This window comes from Acanthisitta chloris, unplaced genomic scaffold, assembly GCF_000695815.1.
Source record: "Acanthisitta chloris isolate BGI_N310 unplaced genomic scaffold, ASM69581v1 scaffold8417, whole genome shotgun sequence".
NCBI lineage: Eukaryota > Metazoa > Chordata > Aves > Passeriformes > Acanthisittidae > Acanthisitta > Acanthisitta chloris.
In genome coordinates, this window is record NW_008683138.1 from 18,827 (window position 1) to 36,561 (window position 17,735).

The window sequence follows — 17,735 nt, forward strand, 5'->3', positions numbered from 1 at the left end:
GCATTTCAGTAAAATGTTCACTTAGGAATGAGTTACACAGGTTCTTTTGTCTTTTTATTATGGAAAATATATTTGAGCTTGCAGAATTTGCTGTGAAAAGGAAAATCCTATTACAAGCCAGCTTTGTTTTCTCTCTCTGTGCAGCTTTATGTCTTGTATTAATGAGGTGTTTGGCAGTGCAAGAAATAACATTTTCTCAGTTTGTAGTTGACTTTTTGATCATAGAATCATAGAATCAACCAGGTTGGAAAAGACCTCCAAGATCAAGTCCAACCCTACTGTTGTTACGACACCATGGCACTAAGTGCCACATCCAGTCTCATCATAAAAACCTCCAGGGATGGTGAATCCACCACCTCCCTGGGCAGCACATTCCAATGCTGATCACTCTCTCCGTCACTTGTAAAATTGTCATATCCAAACAGAAGCTACTCAGGGGCTGTTGGACAGGTTGGTTTAGGCTCTTTGGAGGGTTTTTCCTTTAAAAATATTCAAGCAGTATATTTTGTAGCACAAGCCAATGAAGTAAGTCCTATGTTTCTGTATAGGTTAACTTACTGGTGACTGGGGTCTTGCTTGAGGGCCATGGGCTGAATGCCAGCACTTCCACTCAGGAGAGGTCTGAGGGGCATTGGGAGCCAGGGTTAAGGCTGAGGCTGCTGTGGCCTAGGTGGGCTGCAGCACTGTGGTGGAGAGACTGAGTGGCACCTCTGAGTCATAAGGTCGTGGGTCCCCAGCAGGAAAACTTGCTCACTTGCTGGGTCTGGTGGAGCCCTAGTGCCAGCAGCGACTGGTGCTGCCAGCTGTGTGAGCTGCAAGTGCCCTTGTGTAAAACACAGACAGGGAGGAGCTGCAGTTACAGTGGAATGTCTGAACTACTGGTTGGTTTATTTGATTTTTAAACAGTAATTGAGCTTGTTTAGATAACTTGATTTAAAGGTGTTCAATTGTTGATGTGTTTGGGTTTTCATATGTTATAGTGGCAGGTTTTTTTCCCTCAAGAGCCAGGTTCATGGAGAAAGCAATATTTCTACCCACAAGAATGGCACTTTCATCCCTTATCACTAGTTAATACTTTTCTGGATTCAGTTGCTCCCCAAGTATCAGTTCCATCCAGATTAACGCCAAGGCTTGTCCCATGGGGTAGCAGTGACTGAACAGAGTGACCACAGATCCTTCTGGTCAGGGTAAGTCCATGTGAGCCACAGAGTAAGTAACAAATCATGTGTCTCTGCCAAGGAGAACTTACAACCTGGATGGATCCTCCATGGTTTTCTTATGCTGGCTGAGGAAGCATTTGTGCAGGCTAGGGCAGTGCTGCATCCTGGAGCTGCATGTGGCTTGAAAAAATGATTTTCAGTGGTGGCCTGAGCTAAGCACCCTGCTGCGACTGGTTGCTCATTTTCTATTCAGCTAATACACTTTTCTCAGCTAAACAGTTCATCGTCCCTTTGGGTTTTTTGAGTGCTAGTAAAGTCAGCAGTTCCCCATCACCTGCCAAAACCTTTGGCTGTGTCTGTGAGAGATGGGCTTCTTTCCACTACAAAACCTGGAAGGAAGCTAAGAAATCAGCACAGTGCAAAACTGAAACTTCATGTTAAAAAACAGGAGGAGACCCCTGTTCTGTGTTTCCTTATTTATTTTAAAACAGGTTAAAAGCCACTACATAAGCCCCTCTCCTCACCAGCATATGAGCTGACTGTGCAAACTGGGTTATGCATCCTCTGGGCTGTGCAGGACCTCGAATGAGGAATGACCTTTGCTGTCCCTTCCTGCATGTCTTAGGAGCTTTTGTGCAGAAGGGGACAAGAAGAAATACCCAAAGTAGGTCACTGGATACTGTGTCACAAAGACTGCCACCACAGGCTGATGGATGAGCAGCTTTCTCAGCGTGAATAAAACACTGCTATGAGCCAGGGAGGCTGATGTGCCCCTTCCCCCATACCACCCTGTACTGCCTGACAGAATTGTAGAACAGCTTGGGGTGGAAGAGATCTTAAAGATCACGTAGTTCCAATCCTCCTGCCATGGGCAGGGACACCTTCCACTAGACCAGGCTGCTCAAAGCACTGCCCAACCTGGCCATGAACACTTCCAGGGATGGGGCATCTGCCTCCTTCTTCAGGCAGATGGTGGTCCTCAATAACCAGGGATGACTTTTTTTTTTTTAAAAGCAAGGACTGGAAATGCATTTCCAAATATCTCTTCTCCCCTTAAACAAATCTATGTTGGGCAGCATAGCAGGCCTCTCTGGGCAGCTGTAGTCCAAGGCCAGGAATTGTTCTTGACAGCATCTGACCCATGCATAGTTGAAGATCTCTCAAGCAGCCATCAGCCTGGCACTCACAGACCCCCTGGTTCCTGGAGCCAGCTGGGAGGGAGGGGGTGCACTGTCACTGTTTCTTGGATAGAAGGTCACTGAAAATAACCTTGACCTGTGGCACTCTTCCCATCACCCCAGTGTGATGGGATGGCATCTCTTCTGCTGTAAGAAATGTCCCCAGGTAGACTTTTTTAAATTCTTTTCCTCAATTTTTAAACATGTTCTTAAATGTGTAAGCTGGAGTGTTTTTTCCACCTATTTTTCCTGTGGGGAGCAGGAGTGGCAGAGTGCTGGCCAACTAGGTGGCAGGATGTTTCCACACTAGTGGGAGCAGGATTGATTGCTCTTGATGACTGCTTAGGCAGAACCTTGTGGGGTCTTCAGGTACAGAGGGACTTGAGTGATCTTAAAGTGACAGTGCTCCTTAAGTTAGGTAGGAGCCTGTCTGGGAACAAGTGCTTCTTCAGGCCAAGAGGGTGATGGGACTTGAAGCAGTGTGGGGTGTGGGTGGATGGGGGATGCTGTTTTCCCCTTGTGTGGGAGGTAAATGTAGACTGGCAATCCGTGTCAGAAGATATGGCAGTTTACCCAGAAAAACTATAGGCACAGACAGAACTATCTTCTTTATTATAAATATACACTATGAGGAACAAACCTGAATGTATACTGAAGCTTGTAATGGTACACACCAAAAATGTACAGTACTATACATAAAAGTGCATTGTCACAACAGATTAACAGTACATTTCTCTTCCAGAACCATGAATTTTCCACATTTTTATTTGTTCTTCAAGAGTGGAAGGAATGTAATGGGAATGCATCCATACAGGAACAGGGAAAGATGCAATGGAAATGCAACAGTACAAGAGCAAAGCTAAAGCTCCTCTAAAATTTAAAGGCACTTTCACATGTACATACTACAGATGTACATTGACACAATTAGGTAACAGTCAGCAAGCAGGAAGCTACCAGTACTGCAATTCATCATACTTGACAGTAAAGGACAATACTGATTGGATTAGGTGTGCAGGAGTTACCCTTTAGTATGCCTGTAGTTGTAGCAGTCTTTCCTGTTACATATCCACCTATTATATTTTAAAGTATCTATAATAACCATCAAACTACACATTTAACTGTGTGAATGCACTAAGTGGATGCATCCACTAAATGTACTGTTTCTAATATTTTCTTTCGCTAAACAATTTCTAATATAAACATTATGGAGTCCAGTATAGTTATTTAAACATACAAAATTCCCTATGCAATTTAAAGATACAGGTAACCATCTCAATTGTGCCAGGTGGGTTAATTTAAAAACACTAGACTAAAACTGCATGTAAATGAGCGCTGAAATTCCAGTTTTGTTCCACTGATTCTAGTAAACTGGGGAACTACTTGAAAATACCTCTGGTCCCAACCAAGTGAGCAGACCCTATAGACCAGCACTGCTCTGTGGCTTGGGCTCTGGCCCCGGTGTGAGAACTAGGCAGTACAGTCGAGACGGATGGAGGTTTGCTGACTGATGCTGCACAGCCTGCTGTGGTGGATTAAGACTTTGCCTCTAACCTAGATGTGTGTGAAGTCTGTGGCTGGATTGAGAAGGGTTTGCAAATACCAGGAGCAGTTTGGGGCTTAGAGGAGGCTTTTCACACCTGGGGCTTTGCATTGTACCACCTGTCTAGAGGGTGTAAATCAGAGCAGGAATAAGCTGCTCCTAAGTACCAACAGGAAATTGCTCTTGGCTCCTCAGCTATTATGCCTATCAGATTTTGTCACTGCTTCTCCTCCCAAACTCAGCTGTTTATGCATAGCAAGTGGTACAACTTGACGCTTTCCAATGGTGAGATCTTACAGAATATATGGAAAGACAGATATTAATTAAAGCCAGTTGTACTCCTTCAGGTGGACAACAAGTAATTTTTTTCCCCATCTTATTCACTGAACCCTGTTTTATGGATTGGATGTTGGAAAATATATTCACAGAAATAATATTATGGCTTACTGTTGCAACGTGCAAAACAGCTGTATGCTTAGTTCATGCCTAACAGTTTAACAACAGAGTGCTAAGCAAAGTTGACAATCATCACTCCCACAGACATAAGAAAGGTACTGATTTTCGTAATTTAACAAAAGGGGAAGGGGAGAGGAAATGAGTTATGGAAAACTTTATTCAGCTTGAATCTAGGCAGTAGAAACTCAGCTGCCTGTCCTGTGAGTGACCCCTGCACCACTGGCAGGAGGTAGTAGTCCCTTTTCAGAGTCCCTGTCCTGCTGCCATCAGCACAACTGAGCATATGTGCTGTGCAAGGCAAGCCTGCAGAGCTGGGTCAGGTCGAAACTCTGGCTATTTCAACTCCAATCATGTCTTTAATTGGACACAGCAATAAAGTCAATGGGATACTTTTCTGAATTCCTGTGTAGTTGATCCTTTTAATCCCCGATCAATCAGCTTGCCTAATGGACCAACAGGTTCAGGTACTTGCCTGGCTTGCTTAACTATGAACTTCAAAAGAAGTCATCTTTTGTGAAAATCGAGGGATGAAGGTCTAGCTTCATGGGAAAAGGTACACTATTACAGAGGGCAACAAAAGGAGTTTCTAGATATTATTCTGGGGATGTGCTTTAGCTGTGTCCTGGAATGTTGTATTTTATTGGTGAGAGCAATGTGATCTCCAGCTCCATCAAGCACTTGCCTCTGGTGAGACTGCCAACAAGAAAGCTAAAACTCAGTGCCAATTATGAGTTGTGAGGGTTTGGTGATTAATTTTTTTTAGTGTGTCTTCAAGAAATGTGGCCTGAGATGACTTAGACATTCCACACAGACACTTAATCCTCACGTGCTAGATTTCAGTTCTTACTAACCTGCTTGATATTTGGTTTGGTGACCCACAAATGAGAGGCCCCACCTCCCTTGACCTCCCCCCACCCCTCCCCAGCCCCTTAATTTTGTGCAGGATCTGTTCTTATAAGCTACAGTAAGACTGTGAAGTATGGTATAACGTGGCAAGCTGTTTGTGATCTGTGTTGGTTTTATTATAAATGGTGCAGCATCAAGTTTTCAAGTAAGTCTATGTTTGCTTTTCTAAAACAATGCACAATTGTCCAGTTTTTCTTTTAACTGAAACCATACAAAATACAAATGCCCATGTTAATGTAGCTACTTTCAGACAATACATTCAAAAACACTGAAAAACAAAGCCTCTCCAGTTACAAACATGAACAAATGATGTTATGGAGCCCTGACTTCTATTGTTAATCCATCCCTTTCCCTAGCATATCCTGGCTGGGCACTGTGGGTGGCTGAGCTGTCTACATTGTGCAAGATTTGTCAGCTGGACCCTGGGAAGCAGGGGAAGGCCCTATGCTAGGATTTGTTTTTGGAAGAACAATAGGTTTTGGCCTAAGAGCAGGAGGTTTCAGCTGCACTCCCATTCTAGGGGCCACCATGGGCTTGAAAGTACTCATGGTGTCGCTGGAAGAACTAGTGCTACGGCGGATCTGGGGCTCAGAGCTCCTCAAAACCACACTGTGGAGAGGGCTGAGTGACTCTGTGGAGGCAGCAGGGGTGGGTGTGTTTTTCATTTGTTCCAAGGTGTCCAACACGACATCAGGGGCGTGTTTCGCCGAGCTCTGCCGCTCCAGCTCACGCAGCTCATTCAGTGCTGTGTTCATTGTCTCCTCAATGTCCTGGGTCAAAGCACACAGAGTGGCATGTCATTCACATTGCTACTGAATGCAGAGTACCAGAGGAGCAAGGGGAGGGGTTGGAAAATGCATGAATTGATTTGCCAACCATCCTTTAACAATTATTACAGTGCTAAAACCAATTTCCACCAGATTTATTTGAAAGACACTGTGACTGACAAGATGGCAACTCTGGCTGGACATTACAAATATTTAACCTGTTTACGTGACAGAATAAAAAAAAAATCAATTAAACTAAAATCTGAAAGCCATTTTATTAAGTGACTATCAGTGCAATGGATATTTGCTTAGCAGTGTTTTTAACAGTGAAGATTTCTGTCATCTCTTGGGTACTGACAACTGTAAAGATATTAGTCTATTTGCTAACTCTTGGCTAACTGCTCCTCTCATCTAATGCCTCAGGTGTTCAGGATCTGTATTCCCTCACATGGATTACAAAACCTGGTTTTCTAAGGAAATAAAACTTGTGTGTCTATCATTTCTTCTCTAGTTTCAGAGAGCTAATCTTAAACAGAAGAAACCTGCAAGATATTGTTCAGTACACATACCTAAGGAACTATTTTTTTCATCAGGACTTCTGGCATGAATGCTAAGAGAACGCACTAGTTTACTACTTTTCAGGGGTACTGACATATAACAAAGGTTGAAATATCTGTTGTTTCCTGCCTGCTCACACAGTGACTTTCACATAGTTTAATCAAAGTTTGGGTTCTCTCACTGTCAAATGATTGCTAGTCTAGTCATAAAACAAAGATAGCTTAAGCCAAACAGCACTGCATGTAGTTCCAGGGAAGTAAATAAATTAACTTGGGATAAAATAAAACAGTAACAACATTTACACTTTCTAACCCTAATAAATGGTTCAGCTTTCTGACCTGAGCATGACAGTCTCTTCTATACCTTGCTGGAAGCAGAGTTTGCAAAGAAGCATTACCAGCACATTAAATTTTAAAACATGAGTGCTACTGTTATTGTAAAATATGTTTGCAATTGTACTGCACCTTCAGGGTGCCCCTAGTAATCATGTTATCCTAACTAAACAACACGTGAGTTCTGAAGACAGAGCTCAAGAGCTGCTCAAGAGCTGTTACCAGCTCAGTACAACAGACCAGTCTGATGATAAGGGTGCTCCCTATTCCATCCTATTCCTGCCAGGAATGAGACTGGTGAGTGAGCACACAGGGATAAGATGGCCCACGATTTATGCAGGTGCAATGTCTTGCACGTTATGTTCTACTACAAGTGTCAAATCAATGTACAGTATGAACTAGGTATGAACTATATGAAAACTGTAAAATCCACAAGACCCTGGACTGCGAATCTGTGCACTGAATGGCAATGGTCACTACTAGCCAGTCAGAGCACTTTTCTGATGACCACAATACTCAGAAATAACTGAACACTAATTACAGCCAAGTCAGAATAGGCTAACCTTCAACAGAGCACAGCAATCTACGTAGCTGTTGTAATCATATGCTGTCCTAGTGTTCCATGTGGCAGAGGCAATTTCATTATAGTATAGTGGGAAATAATTTCTTTTTATTGCTTCAATAATATCTATCTCCCCTTGTGTTTCTTCTATTCAGGATCGCTTAACACATTTTCTTTCACAAATGCCCTGTTTGGAAAGCCAAGTTGGATATTCCCCTGCTCTGTTTGGAAAGCTAAGTAGAATATTCCCCTGCACACACCTTCCTTCCAGCGCATGTGCTCTATGCTGTGCTACTCAGTAAGATTTGCTCCTCAGAAAATCAGAGAATGACATAAATAAAAAAGACACAAACCTGAGCTATTGACTCTGGGTCCAGTGGTTTATGGTCATTGAAACCTGTGTACTGACCAGATGATGTAGACCTTCTAATTGGAGGGCTGTCAATCTTCTTCAGAGAATCATGCCTACTGATGTTTGTGAGGCTGCCGTGCCCAGGTCTACGTCGCCTTTCAGGGCTGTCAGCATTGAGGTTGCGATTTTGAAGCAGAGCTCTGGGACTGCAGTGAGTTGTCAGGTTGGGGGAACCCAGATCCACAGCTGAGTTGGAGAGAGGGTGAGGTGGGTGTACTGGGCAGTGGCCATCACTGCTCCTGCCGGGGCGTCTCAGAGGAGGTAGAGGTTCTGACCTCTTTCTTTGCCTGCACCAATGAAGAAGTGGTTATAGGACAAGTTGTAGTGACCCACGGTAAGTATGTGGAGGAATAATTACTGTGTTACCTGAGCTTTGAGCAGTACTACTGAAAACATGTTATGTTGAAGCTTACCTTCCTAAATACACATCAGAGTGACGGTCAGTGGGAGAGTTCATGTCCTTTGATGATGACTTGTCCTCAGTGATGGGTCCACTGCTGGCCTCACTGTCTGCTTTTTGGCTCAGTGTATCTGAGAAAGTATCATCCCTGAGCAGAACACACATAGTGAGATGAGAAGTCACTGAGTGAAGTGTGACAGAGCACCTTGGCACCCCCAGATTTTAATCCCCTTAAGAAAAGCAGGCATGTTATAATGCACTGCAGCTCTTGCCTGTCTCCCAAAATTGCTTACAATCCTTCTGTTTACTGAACTCTTCACACTTCAAGTGTAACCCTTCTGTAAAGAACTTCGTCATCCTTGGCAAAGCAATGCTTAATACTGCAAAACAAGAGTTCGGGCCTGTATTTCTCCAGCTCTTGCTATTAGGAAGTTAAAAGTCAGCAACTGCTGCAAAGAGACAGTCAAATGAAAATGGTGCAGCAGCATTGGTCTCTAAATGGGAACATATCCATAACAAAAGCTTAGCATAGTAGTTTTTGATTGAGCTGTCAGTTCAGGGCAATAGAGGTATCCTGCACAGAAGGCAAATGTTTAAGCTATCTGAGCCTTCAAACCATTGACCCATTTGGAAAATGCTGCTAATTGCTTCAGAATTTACACCCCACCAAGAACCAGTTACACCAGAAACTGCTTACATATCCTGCACCACTATGTACTGGTGAGGGACAAGGCCATCAATTCCATTGTGCCTTCCTTCCCACCAGTCTTCAGACGCTCGGTGATAGAGCAGAAGGGAAGCTCCTTTCTTGAAAGAGAGTTCTCGTGCCGATCTTCCAACATAGTCAAACTTGGCTATAGCTTCTATGGGTTCACACTCTGAGTGGGGAGGGAAGAGGAACAGATATCAGATTCCACACTGGCTTATCTGCTTATTTGGGTTTCATAATCCCCATTTATTGCATTTTATCAGTGCTCATTCTGAGCAGAGTGAGATCAGTTGAACTAAGGCAGATTTCAGGCAGTAGTTGTAACACGTCCTTTAGAAAGAAACATAATCAATCTGTGCCCCAAGTGTGAAACATCTGGGTTCCTTCACAAGCTGCAGGAAAGTTAACAGCACACTTGAATGTTACAACAGCTACTGCTGTAAGAAAGGCCTCTGCCTCCTGCTGCAAGGGCTCCGGCATGGATGAGGAGTGGGATGGAGGCCAGGCAATGAAGACCTCTGAAAATAAAATGAACAAACTCAGATGAATAATCAAAGGCCTGAGGAACCAGTGTGATAAAGAAAAGGTAAATAGGAGTGCCTCTAATATCTGCAGTGGTAAAGGAAGGAAGAAAACATTACCCTGTGCATAAGTAGGGATACACTGCCTAACTGGGCTATGGGATTTCTATCTTTAATGTCATGAGTGTGCAGACCAAGTGAAAACCTTGTGTTTTATACAACGCTGAAGCCTAGTGATTTAATCTGCTTCCTTAACACCTTTTTGAGCGGGACAGCCAGCCCCAGACTGCCTAAGGATGACTCCCCCTGCAGGAGCAGTCCCTGTGTGGCCTCAAGTTGCTTAAAGCAGCTCTGCGCCTGCTCCAACATCCCAAGCTGCCCTGGTTTCCGCAGGCTAGGCCAGTGTTTTGAGGCCAAACACTGCCTACAGCAGTCTTGGCTGATCTTCTGTGGTATGCTGGTAAATTCAGCCTTACACTGGAAATGGACTCCATCCTGCAACTTATCCCTGGGATGGAAACCTACTGATGTGGGCAAAGGGGCCCTGCAGGTATTGCCAGCTGTGCCCAGACATCAGCGAACAGCTGTGATTTTAACAACCTCTAGTTTCTTGCTCACAAAACCAAAACCACCTGAGCTCAAACAGATTAAAATTTGTCATCACAGTCTCAAAATATAGAGAAAAACCTGCAAAATACAGGTCTAAAATTCACACTTTGATGATTCCAATAACTCAAGAGTCCCTGAAATGACTAATTTCTTTACGTAATTAGAGCAATATTTAGATGGAAATTACCATCTGGGCTAATGACTAGCATAGCAACTTTCTGTCTGGTGCAAATTTAAAATCGCTGAGGTTGTAATTCCCCAAAGAACCAGGCTGGTAATGAACCCACTGTCCTTTTATGACAGCATTTTGCACAGGAATGTCTTTTTAAAATTAACTTCATCCTGCAGCATCAAAACTTAATGACAGCATCTTTACTGAGGTTGTAGCTTGCAGCTCATTTTTTAAATAACTTGCCCAGCCTGCAGAAGGCTGTCTTGTGGTTTGCTGCTCGTGCAGTCACGTTAAGAGCTCCTGTCAGTGACAAACTGCAGGGGGTTTAGAAGTTACCAACTTGGAAACTTTCTAGAGATGGCAAACACACATATGAGGAATTCACTGTTACAAACACAAAAGTAATGTACACTGGCAGAAATTACTTCAGTAATATAAATTCAAATAAGAACCTAGCGATAACAATACTAATTCCTGAAAATGCAACCCTACTGGCTGGCTCACTGGCAGGCATTCCCTAGTGGGTGGGTAGGGGCTGAAAGGTTTCTTGGTTTTCAGTTTTTACACAAAGAAAATGTAGAGTTGACATAGAAAAACACATTCTGGAAAACTGGGAAATCTTTAATGGTGGTGTGATATTCTACTATACTACCTTGTTGCCATTTCTAGATATTCAATCTACAGTCTAACAGAAAGTGCAGATGCAACAAAGTGACTACAGGCACAGAAAGACACTACTGTCAAATGAAAAGAAATAAAACCAAACATTACTGTTTATCTTGCATCATGTTTAAGAGGCAATATGAAATCACATGACAATAATGGGACACTAACAGAACAACATAGTTTTTACACATATCATGCACATTGCTTGTGGAATTTGTTATAAGAAGGTATTACTGGAATAGTGTAGGATTAAAAAGGAGCAGACATTTGTGTGAAAACACTTTTCTCAGATTGCAGCTAAGTTATAGGTTATGGAAGAGTGGGTCAAGAATTCAGAAACAAAAGCTCCCAGGTTTCAGAGAACCAGTCACTCGCTAATGGGTATACTTTAAAATGAAAAAAAAACCAAACAAAAAAAAAAAAAAGCTTTACAGTAAATGCTAAATTTCCTGCACATATTTTTCTTTTACATTCTCTGAAGTTAACTGGTAATGGTCATGGATTGACTGATAAACCCTGACACTGATTAGCTATGGGATTTCCCATTTCTCTGCTAGCTTCAACAGACCATACAGTATCCCATATTTGAGTACACAAGCCTTTTTATTTACAAATTAATGGACTAAACTAGAAATAGTTCTACCTCCTTCAGTGGAATTATGCTAATCTGTGTGACACACAATGGGAATCTGTTTATTGTACCCTTCCACTGCCTGCAAGACTCACATACTTTCTCAGAGGTCTGAAGAAAGCTGTCCCACTGGAACCAGCTGTATGAATTGCTAATGTACCCATAATGGATGTGACTCTGGAAACACATACATCAGACTGCTGGGTAACAAATCCCACCTCCTCAGGGAGGAGTGCCCAGTAGATTTCACCTACATTTCTAAACAGGACAAAAAAATCAGTTCAGACTGGTTTTACTATTTTGAAAGGGGCATTTTCTTTGCTTGAACCTTGCTTTTACAGAGATAACTTTCCTATTGCAAACACAATTAAGACTGTACTTAAACAGTAATTCACCCTGTTACAGGTCAAGCTTTAATTCTGAAAATCAAAGTACCATGACAGTTACTTCAAGAAATAAATGCATTTTGAAAAGTTAAGCCATTTAATATCAAGTTGCTGAATGACAGACCAAAAAGCAAAGGTGATGAAAGCTAAATTTGGGGTCTGTAGCTCAAATTCTGAGTGGTACTGAATGTCTAACAGTAAAACTGACAGATTGGAGGGAAGTGTAATTGCACTGCTCTGTCCATACCTGGGGGCATTCCCCTACAGTAGCAAGAAGTATTTGATGACATACAGGATGTCACCAGCTATCATCTCTAGTGAATCAGGCAATGCTATGGAAGTGAAAAATTAGGACAAACTGAAGAACTGTGCGATAAACTTCTGCTGCTTGGAAGAGCAGAAAGGGCAGAAGAAACATAAGGGCTAATCTTAATTTTGGGATTGGACCGCCAGATGTAGTACTAACCACCCTACAGAGGTGATGGCACTGAAGAGGCACTGCCCTGCCCTTTACACATCAGGGCACAGGGAACGAAGGAAAGGACTGGACTTTTTGTGGGGGAGGTTACTGTTGGTTTTCTCTGTGCTTCCTCCATGTTCCCAGGTGTACCCTGTCTGTCAGGAATAAAGAATGTACTTGAACTCTCGAGGAAGATGCTACCTCCCAAAGTCTTTATCCTTTTCTGCATCCTGTCAGAGAATAGAGGCTCTGCAATTTAGAAAGTCCTATCCTCAGGACAGCAGCTCTCTGGGAACAGCAAAAGCAAGGAAATGTTGCAAGGTGTTGACAGAACAGAATTCAGCAAAGTGTCGATCACGGCAAGAAAATTACTCCATGTTGGGGACACAACAACTTACAGTCTTATACTGCCCCTGTAATTTCTGTTTTCAGTAGAACTACCATCTAAATTTTTGCCTTATTTGATACCTATGAAGACTATGATATTAATTGCATGTATGTTTTCCTAGGAGAACCCCATCTGTTTAACTTCCTCGGGAAATACTTACTTCCTCTGGAAACAAACATAGTGACCCTTTTCCATATGACTCCAACAAGAACTAAAATTCCCCAGCGATTTGGAGGTAAAAGAAATATACTAAACACTGGTTCAGCAAAACATGAACCATATCCTTTCAATCTTAACTGCAGAGGCACTTTCAGGTAAAGGTTTGTCTGCGGCAAAGTTACACATAGATTTTTTTTTGTGTGTCTCAGCTTGAGTACAAATGTTCTGAACTTCACAAATTAAATTTCATTTCCAGATTTAGAAGAAAGAAGAAATGTATGTGTTTTCCTTATGGGGATACTTTCTGCACATTTAAAAAAGACTGAAAACACTATGCATGTTTTTCCCTCTTCTCTTTCCAGTGATCAACTCAAATATATGAACCTTAGGGGGGAAAAGGGCAATTTATACACTTAAAATTAAGCAGTTATGAAGTATTTAGATGCTCAGTTTTAAGTTTCAGCCTTCTTTTCACCAGTCTACCAATTTTTTACCTCTGCATACATAAAATTTAATTTTCCATTTTGTCTTGCTGTTTTCTAAATTGTAATTAAATGTTTCTAGCACTACTGAGACAGTGCCTACAGTTGGGTTTATTCTAATAGGCACAGAGAGTCACTTGTAGTTTAACTTAATAACAATAATAACTAAAGTAGAAACATCATAGAATCATAGAAAAGACCTCCAAGATAATAAATCCTTTTGCTTGTCATCATAGTCTCTGGATTATGTTTCAATAACCCTGTAATTCCTATGGGGTTAGCTGCTCAGTCTTGTGCATGTATATACCATTTTAGCATAAAACTAATCAGATTTTCAACATTAAAAAAAAAACCCTTCATATTTACAGAATCTGTTTCTTCCATGTCCTAACAGAGGGAAACATATAAGTACCACATGTCTGATCAATACAGCAGCAATGCTGAATATCCCTTTCTCTCTCCTCTCTCTCCACATACAGCTGGTAGTGATGCAACCAGATTATAATCAATGAATCAATCACATTAAACCCCTCAAATACTCCAGACCCTTTAGCAAAGGCCTTTTTAAAATCTGCAATGTCAGTCAGTAACTCTCATGATGTTCAACGTGCAAACTGAAAAATTCTCACCTATTCTCATATGTGGTGTCAAGAACTCTTTTTAAAGGAAATTTCCAAAGCACAAACACGTGAATGTATGTGCAAAGAGATAGTGAATGCATTTAGAATGATGTGCTCTTACAATGGAAAGCCATATCCATGGAAAAAAAGAGTTTGCAGGCTGGGAATCAAAAACCAACACTGTTTTGCATGTGATCCAGGAGTGCTCTTCTTTATCATTGCAGCAGTATTTCCCTAGCTTACAAATATTTTCGTGCTAACAATTATTTATCCATAAACACAAATATTCACTTCTTTTCAGCTCTGAATTAGTTAAAAAGGTGCGATGAGGCAACTAGAATTAACCTGCTGGCTGATCTGGTGAACACAAACTTGAGCAGATAAATCTTTTAACAGAACTTTGTCCTGTTGACAGCTGTTCTCTTCAGGGTGTGTCTTCACCAGTGACACAGCTGTAACACAGGTAGCACTATGACAGAAATGTAAAACTGGGATTATAACAACACAGTAGTGGGGCAGAGCCCATGATGACTGAGGTACAGGTAATGCACCACACAGTGTCACAGCCCTGCTCCTCTGGATCCTGGCATGGCTTTCATGTAACTGCTTTTGATTGCTGCTGAAAAGCTACACTTCTCCATGCCCAATCAGGCCTTTATCTCTCAGTCTGGTCATGGAACCCCAAAGTTGGTCCCAAAATATTAAACTGGTGTCACCTGCATTTCACTACTTCACTTGTGCTCTAAATGAGAGACAGAACTCCTCAGTTTTCACTCTTGCTTCATACCTCCAATGGAAAAAGGAGCTCTTCTAAAGTATAGCTATACTGTCTTTGAAAAATAAAGTGCAATTATGAGTTTGTTCATGCTACTTAGCAGAGATGTGTTGTGGGTTTAGTTCCACAGAGCTGATCAAGAGGAACCCACATACAGGCTGTCTTGTAGAGCTGTTGGTATTCCCTCTGTGGGCACAGACATGGGTATACACCTTAGGCAGAAGATTAACACTGATTTCTCTCCTATCCTCAGTTTTCCCCCTTTCTGTGATGCCTGCCCATTCAACTGTCCCTCCTCTCAAAACAGCTGCACTGACAGGCTCTGCCTGCCCCTGCCTCACCTTGGCAAAGGGGAAGAGACAGACAATCTGTCACTGACAGCTTGTCTACGTGACAAAGCAGATGGGTGCAGCTAGAGTGGAACTACTGTTTACATTGTTCTGTGCAATAGGACCAGTGTAGCCAGATTTCCTATAGATACACTTTCCTGTTCCCCTTCCACATGACAATTGTCCCAGCTCCTAAGTGGTGTTCCTTATGACATCCTTTCAAAAAAACAAAAACTCCTTCTCCTTGCCTCCACTCTGTCTTTTCCTCTTCCTCCTTCCACATATCCTGGGATGGACAAGGGGCAACTTTTGCTTCTGCAAAGTTCATGTGTGCTGGTTGCTCTGTCTGGGATGTCTGCTGGCCAGACATGCAGTGAGCTCACACTGCTGCTCTTCTCTACAGGGAGCATTATTGTGAATCCTTCACCTCTAAACTGGCGACTAATTCTCACAAAATTGGTAGTTAATCTAACAACTTTTTTGATTTCTTTCCATCTGTTGCATTTGCTTGAAACTGGGCAGAAGTTATTGTGAGGGACCTCAGAAGGATGGCCTCAGATTCAAATACAGCTTTAGGAAACCTGGCTAAAAAGAACTGATATAATGGAGATGCACCAATTTTTTTCATGGTTATCTATTGCACCGAGAACTGTCAGAGTATATGTGATTCATACTTACACAAAATTTCTATTGTTCAGCAGTTTCAGCGGGGGGGTGTACACACATGTTTTTCAACAGTTACAAATCCTTTAGATGAAACAGCTTTTAAATTCATACAAAAATAGAGCCTGAATGGCAATTATCCCTTAGCTGAAATAGCTAAATGCACAGTTTTGAAAAGTTTATTTTTTGTAGATAAAAGAGTCACTAAAAATGTAACATTATGTCAGAAAATAATATGTGCTGACTGAAGTAGTTTCTCTTGCCCTTCCTGTGACTGGGCAAATCAGGAGAGAACAAGGAAACAGCTGGTCAAACACAGATGAATCAAGAGTGCAAAAGCACACAAACAGAGATTAAAGATATGCTACCAGGACTAAAATTCCCTTCTTTCATATAAGACACAATTTGGAGAGGAAGAAGGCCTCCTGCATGAAACACCTGTAAAACTTGCTCCCATCAAAGGCACAGTAACATAACAGACGTACCATCTTCACTCGTGTGGGGCTCTGTACTAGCATCCTGGTCCACTTCCTCTAATGTACCATGTTCGCTGTATGGGCTGTCACTGAAGGGAAACAAAAGGTCAAGCAGAGACAGAAACCACATATATCAAAAATATTCCACCCCCACGAGAGTATTTAAAATTATTCTTACAATGTTACAAAGTTATGTGCAACATAATTTTCCTGGGGTGCTATGAATACACAATTACTGAAGGAGCCTACACAACTTTCCTTGAAACAACATAGAATCATAGAACCATCAAGGTCGAAGGAGACCTCTAAGATCAACAAGTCCAACCATTAACCTGTCACTCTGCTGTAACCCCTAAAGCCTCCAACCATATCTTCCAGCACCAGATCCAGATGCCTCTTAAGCACTTCCAGGGAAACCTATTCGAGTGCCTAACCACTCTAACAATGAATATTTTCTTCCTAATATCTAATGTAAATCTCCCCTGTCTCAACTTACGACTGTTCTCTCGAGTCCTCTCACTGCAGGCATGGCAGAAGAGACCATCCCACACCTCTCTACAACAATCCACCCATCCAAATCATGAGCAGCCAGTTTTTCTAGAAGTATGCTGTGGGAGACAGTTTGAAATGCCTTGCTGAAATCCCAACAGACCACATCCACAGCCTTCCCGAGGTATTCGTAAGTCCTCAGACCACTTGAATCTTTAATACATAAAAAGTGCGTGTGTATGCTGCCAAGGAAGTGTCCTGGTTTTGGCTGGCATAGAGTTAATTTTCTTCCTAGCAGCTGGTACAGTGCTGTGTTTCGGATTCAGGATGAGAATAATGTTGATAACACACTGATGTTTTAGTTGTTGCTGTGCAGTGTTTACACTAAATTGAGGACTTTTCAGCTTCTCCCCTCATTCCACCAACGAGTAGGCTGGGGGGCACAAGAAGCTGGGAAGAAACATGGACTGACCAAAGGGATATTCCAGACCATGTGCTGTCGTGCTCAGTATATAAACTTGGGGCAAAGCCAGTCAGGGGCTGCAGCTCAGGGACCAGCTGGGGTCAGCAATTGCGTTGTGCAGCACTCTTTTTTTTCATATTCTAATTATTATTTGCCCATTCTTTTCTGTCCTCTTAAACTCTCTTCATTTCAACCCATGAATTGTACTCCTTTCCCCAATTCTCTCCCCCAGCCTACTGTGGGAGGAGTGAGTGGCTGTGTGGTGTTTAGATATCTGCATGGTAAAACTGCAACAGAGAGAAACAGAGCAGGGAGAAGGCATCATAAGCTGAAATTTGTTAAGGTAGTTCACAGCCAGAGAAACAATTTCCTACCAGTCATGTGCTCTGCACAGTCCACCTGGAATTCTGACTGTATCTGGCTGAACACAAGAGCAGCTTCCTCCACAATATCTTGTAGGGAACCC

At 42.2% G+C, this 17,735-nt stretch overlaps 1 protein-coding gene across 1 annotated transcript in view; it reads right to left on the reverse strand.

Moving 5' to 3' along the window:
* Positions 1-4,784: 4,784 nt before the first annotated feature.
* The window catches only part of SRGAP1 (SLIT-ROBO Rho GTPase activating protein 1), a gene marked incomplete at its 5' end in the record, with an annotated part of 39,208 nt that continues 26,257 nt past the window's right edge, over positions 4,785-17,735 (reverse strand). The window contains 5 exons of the mRNA XM_009078801.1: positions 4,785-6,010; positions 7,813-8,158; positions 8,285-8,419; positions 8,969-9,149; positions 16,327-16,406. Coding sequence (XP_009077049.1) covers positions 5,633-6,010; positions 7,813-8,158; positions 8,285-8,419; positions 8,969-9,149; positions 16,327-16,406 — 1,120 coding nt within the window. The remainder of the gene's footprint in view (positions 6,011-7,812; positions 8,159-8,284; positions 8,420-8,968; positions 9,150-16,326; positions 16,407-17,735) is intronic.